At 58.5% G+C, this 3,927-nt stretch overlaps 1 protein-coding gene across 1 annotated transcript in view; it reads left to right on the top strand.

Annotated features, from left to right (window-relative positions):
* Positions 1 to 3,842, top strand: part of LOC104125112 (ras-related and estrogen-regulated growth inhibitor) — a 9,057-nt gene extending 5,215 nt beyond the window's left edge. Inside the window, exons 3-5 of the mRNA XM_035893052.1 lie at positions 1,640 to 1,696; positions 2,691 to 2,764; positions 3,357 to 3,842. Coding sequence (XP_035748945.1) covers positions 1,640 to 1,696; positions 2,691 to 2,764; positions 3,357 to 3,842 — 617 coding nt within the window. The remainder of the gene's footprint in view (positions 1 to 1,639; positions 1,697 to 2,690; positions 2,765 to 3,356) is intronic.
* Positions 3,843 to 3,927: the final 85 nt, after the last annotated feature.

The raw sequence follows: 3,927 nt of genomic DNA, 5'->3' as shown, positions 1-3,927 counted from the left end.
TGCTGGCCACACTCCTCTTAATGCACCCCAGGATGCCATTGGCTTTCTTGGCAACAAGGGCACCCTGCTGGCTCATGGTCAGCTTGTTGCCCACCAGGACTCCCAGGTCCCTCTGGGCAGAGCTGCTTCCCAGCAGGTCAGCCCCCAGCCTGGACTGGTGCATGGGGTTCGACCGGTGGCTTTTGGTCCTCAGTGCAAACGTTGGCAAAGAACACGCACAAGCCATCCATGAGGCATCCATGAGGTTCAACAAGGCCAAGTGCAAGGTCCTGCACCTGGGATGGGGTAACCCCCAGTATCAATACAGCCTGGGGGGAGAAAGGATTGAGAGCAGCCCTGCCGAGAGGGACTTGGGGGTGCTGGTGGATAAAAAGCTGGACATGAGCCGGCAATGTGCCCTGGCAGCCCAGAAGGCCAACCGTACTCTGGGCTGCATCAGGAGGAGCGTGGCCAGCAGGTCGAGGGAGGTAATTCTGCCCCTCTACTCAGCTCTGGTGAGACCTCACCTAGAGTACTGCGTCCAGCTCTGGAGCCCTCAGCACAAGAAGGACATGGAAGTGTTGGAGCGGGTCCAGAAGAGGGCTACTAAAATGATCCGAGGGCTGGAGCACCTCTCCTATGAGGACAGGCTGAGAGAGTTGGGCTTGTTCAGTCTAGAGAAAAGAAGGCTGCGGGGAGACCTGATTGCGGCCTTTCAGTACCTAAAGGGGGCCTATAGGAAAGAGGGGGAAAACCTTTTTAGTAGGGCCAGCTGCGTTAGGACAAGGGGTAATGGTTTTAAACTAAATCGGGGTAGGTTTAGGCTAGATATAAGGAAAAAATTCTTTACAATGAGGGTGGTAAACCACTGGAACAGGTTGCCCAGAGAGGTAGTGGAGGCCCCATCCCTGGAAACATTCAAGGCCAGGTTGGATGGGGCTCTGAGCAACCTGATCTAGTTGGCGGTGTCCCTGCTGACTGCAGGGGGGTTGGACTCGATGACCTCTAGTGGTCCCTTCCAACCCAAAACATTCTATGATTCTATGATTCTATGATCCAGCCTCTTCCCGGGGCTGCAATGAGGTTGTTTTGGAATGCCTGATGCCTAGGAGCTCTGGGAATTTTTCGGGCTGCTTAGAGGCGAGGTGCGAGCTGTCGGCCTGGCTGGGCTCCTGCCCATCCTGATGCTTTTCCCACGTTGTGCAGGGGTAAAGCAAGGCAGGGGACAGCCTGCGCAGGGCTGAGGCCGTCACCCAAGGGCGTTGGGGGGAGAAAAGAGGGCTTGCAACAGTCTTGGTCCAATGCATCCACCTGGGCAACCGTCATCCTTTCCCAGGCTGCTTCACCCTCAGCTCTCGCCACCAAGCTCTGGCAATCTGCTGCTTTACTGTAGTTTGGCCATCTCAGGGCAGCCCTGGCCGCTGTGCGGCCATCACCCAGCCTGCTTGGGTGCCTTTGGTGACATTTTCCTCCCCCTCCCCGCCATACCCAGGTCTTTACAGGGCTGGGTGGGCAGCCTCGCCGCTGGGGCGCCTCCCCGGTGCCCACATGGGTGCTTCCCCGCACGGCTGCTCCATCCCTCCCGCCCCCATCAGCCGCTCTTGCCCTGCCGTTGGATCCCACGACTGTAAACTGGCTTTGTTGTCGTTTTTTTCTACAGCACTGACCGTAAGGTTCATCACCAGGAGGTTCATTGGAGACTACGACCCAACCCTAGGTAGGTGAAGTCCTTTGGGCCTCCCCCCCCTGCCACTGGTTCAGCCTGGAGGCACTCCCGGCAGAGCCGGCCCTGCTCCCAAACTTCCTGCCTTCATCCCTCTTCCTCCTCAGCACTGCCCTGGCTCTTCCATCCCTTTGTCCTTTTCTACTGTTTTTTGAAGGCAAAATGTGTCGGGGTGAGCCTTCGGCATCGCCCAGGGCAGCGCAGGGCGCTTGCTCACCCGCCAGCAGTTGCTGGGAGGTGGCTTTTAGGGGGAGGGAGGTATCAGCCCCTGGAGCTGCTTTCCTGTCTTCTAGAGGGTTGTTGGGTTTTTTTTGCATTTGGGTTTGAGGATTTGTGGGCACTGAAAGTCACGTCCCCACTGCAGCATCCCAGAAATGACCGGTCGCTACCTGGGCATCCTTTGGCCTAACCCCTGCTGTCACCCACTGGGCTGGGAAATTTGGGAAGTCTCAGCGTGGACCTAATGCAGTTGGTCCACAGGGAACCCAAGGGAAAGGCTTGGGCTTACAAAGAGCCCCGCTGTCACCCCGTCTGTCCTCTCCAGCCCCTCTCCTCGCTGGTTACGGGCAGCGATGTTGTTTTTCGGAGCGTGCGTTCAACGCCAGCTGGGCTGGGAGCGGGGGCTCAAAACAAACCCCAGCTTTTCCTGCCCTCCTGCGGAACCCTTTTCCTTCACAGAAGCATCGCTCCGTGCCCCTCTTTGCTCCAACACTTGGGTGGCTGTTGCCCTTTTGGTGCCAGCAAGGTGAAAACCGGCCGGGCGCCGGCTGGGGGTCCCCGCTGCCCCTGGGGGACGCTGGGCTCGATGCCGTGGGCACAGGGGGGGCAGCCCGAGGGTCGGCTCAAGATGTGGACTCAAAACATGGGCTGGAGGTCGCAGCAGGTGAAAATTGACTTCTCCAGCCCAGCCTGCCCCCAGGCCCCCGGGGTTGGCATCTGCTGCCTGGGGGCCTCTCTCACACATGCTTTTCTGTCTGTCCTCCTCCAGAGATGATTTACAGACACATGGCCGTCATCGACGGGGAGGTGGTGCACTTCGAGATCCTCGACACGGCAGGGCAGGTGAGCTCGCGCCGCCTCCTGGTTGGACTTGATGATCTTAAAAGTCTTTTCCAACTTAGACCGACCCCAGGAAGCACCTTCAGGAAGGCACGACTTGAAGGCGATCCCTGCTCTTCCACCAGCCTTCATCTGCTGTCTCCAAAATAGCGATCAAGATGTGTTTGTCTCCCAAAAAGGGCGTTTTTGATAATTTGTGTCTCTCGAACGTCAGTTACGGCGTGGCTTCAGCCAAATATTTCCCCGTTCCCCTTACCGGTGTGCAGCTCAGCTCTGCTCCCTGCACCGGTGGAGCATCCTGACGGCAGGGAGGGAGTCAAGGGAGCCGGGGGGTGCTGGCTCAAAGGACCCACCGAGCACGGGCATTGCGGGCGATGAGAGCCCTGGGCTGGCTTCCCACCTAGCAACAGCCCTAACCTCTGCGCGCCCACTATAGTGGCACTGACGCTCCCTTGTCCACATCAGGATGGTCTCCATCCATCCATCCATCCATCCGTCGCTCTCTCCATCCCTCATTTTGCTCAATCCCTGCCCTGGGCTACCCGTGTAGATGCTGGGGCTTCTGGTGCTAATACGAGCTTGTCTGCCCTGGCAGGAGGAGGATTCCCTGCAGATAGAGGAGAAGATCAAATGGGGCGATGGCTTCGCCGTGGTCTACTCGGTGACGGACAGATGCAGCTTTGACGAAGTCATGCGGCTGTGTTTCCTCATCAACCACATCCACTCCAGCCCCAAGCGGAGCAGTGGGAGCGAGCAGCCCCCCGTGGTCATCGTGGGCAACAAGAAGGACTTGCAGTTCGACAGGATGGTATCCACAGAGGACGGCGAAAACCTCTCCAAAGCCTTGAAGCTTCCTTTCTACGAGATCTCCACCCGGGACAGCTACGAAGAGACGGTGGCGGTGTTCAACGCTCTCTACCAGGAGCTCATGAGGCAGGGGCATTTCTCCCCGGGCTCCTTCAAGAGGAGGACAGTGTCGAAGCTGATGGAGAAGATCCCCAAGATGCAAGCCAGCTCCACCTTGAACTCAGCTGGCCGGAGCCTCAGCTTTAACTCCTTCAGGGACTACATCCCCGAATGAGCGTCCCCGCTGGGGAGGCCAGGGGAAGGGGCAAGCCGGGACCGAGGGACGGGTTATACTGCGGCGAGGGGCGCGCTGGTTCAGC

Source organism: Egretta garzetta, unplaced genomic scaffold (assembly GCF_000687185.1).
Source record: "Egretta garzetta isolate BGI_Z169 unplaced genomic scaffold, ASM68718v1 scaffold904, whole genome shotgun sequence".
NCBI classification, from domain to species: Eukaryota; Metazoa; Chordata; class Aves; order Pelecaniformes; family Ardeidae; genus Egretta; species Egretta garzetta.
Note: the sequence above shows the minus strand (reverse complement) of the source record. Positions and strands in the feature narration are given on the sequence as shown.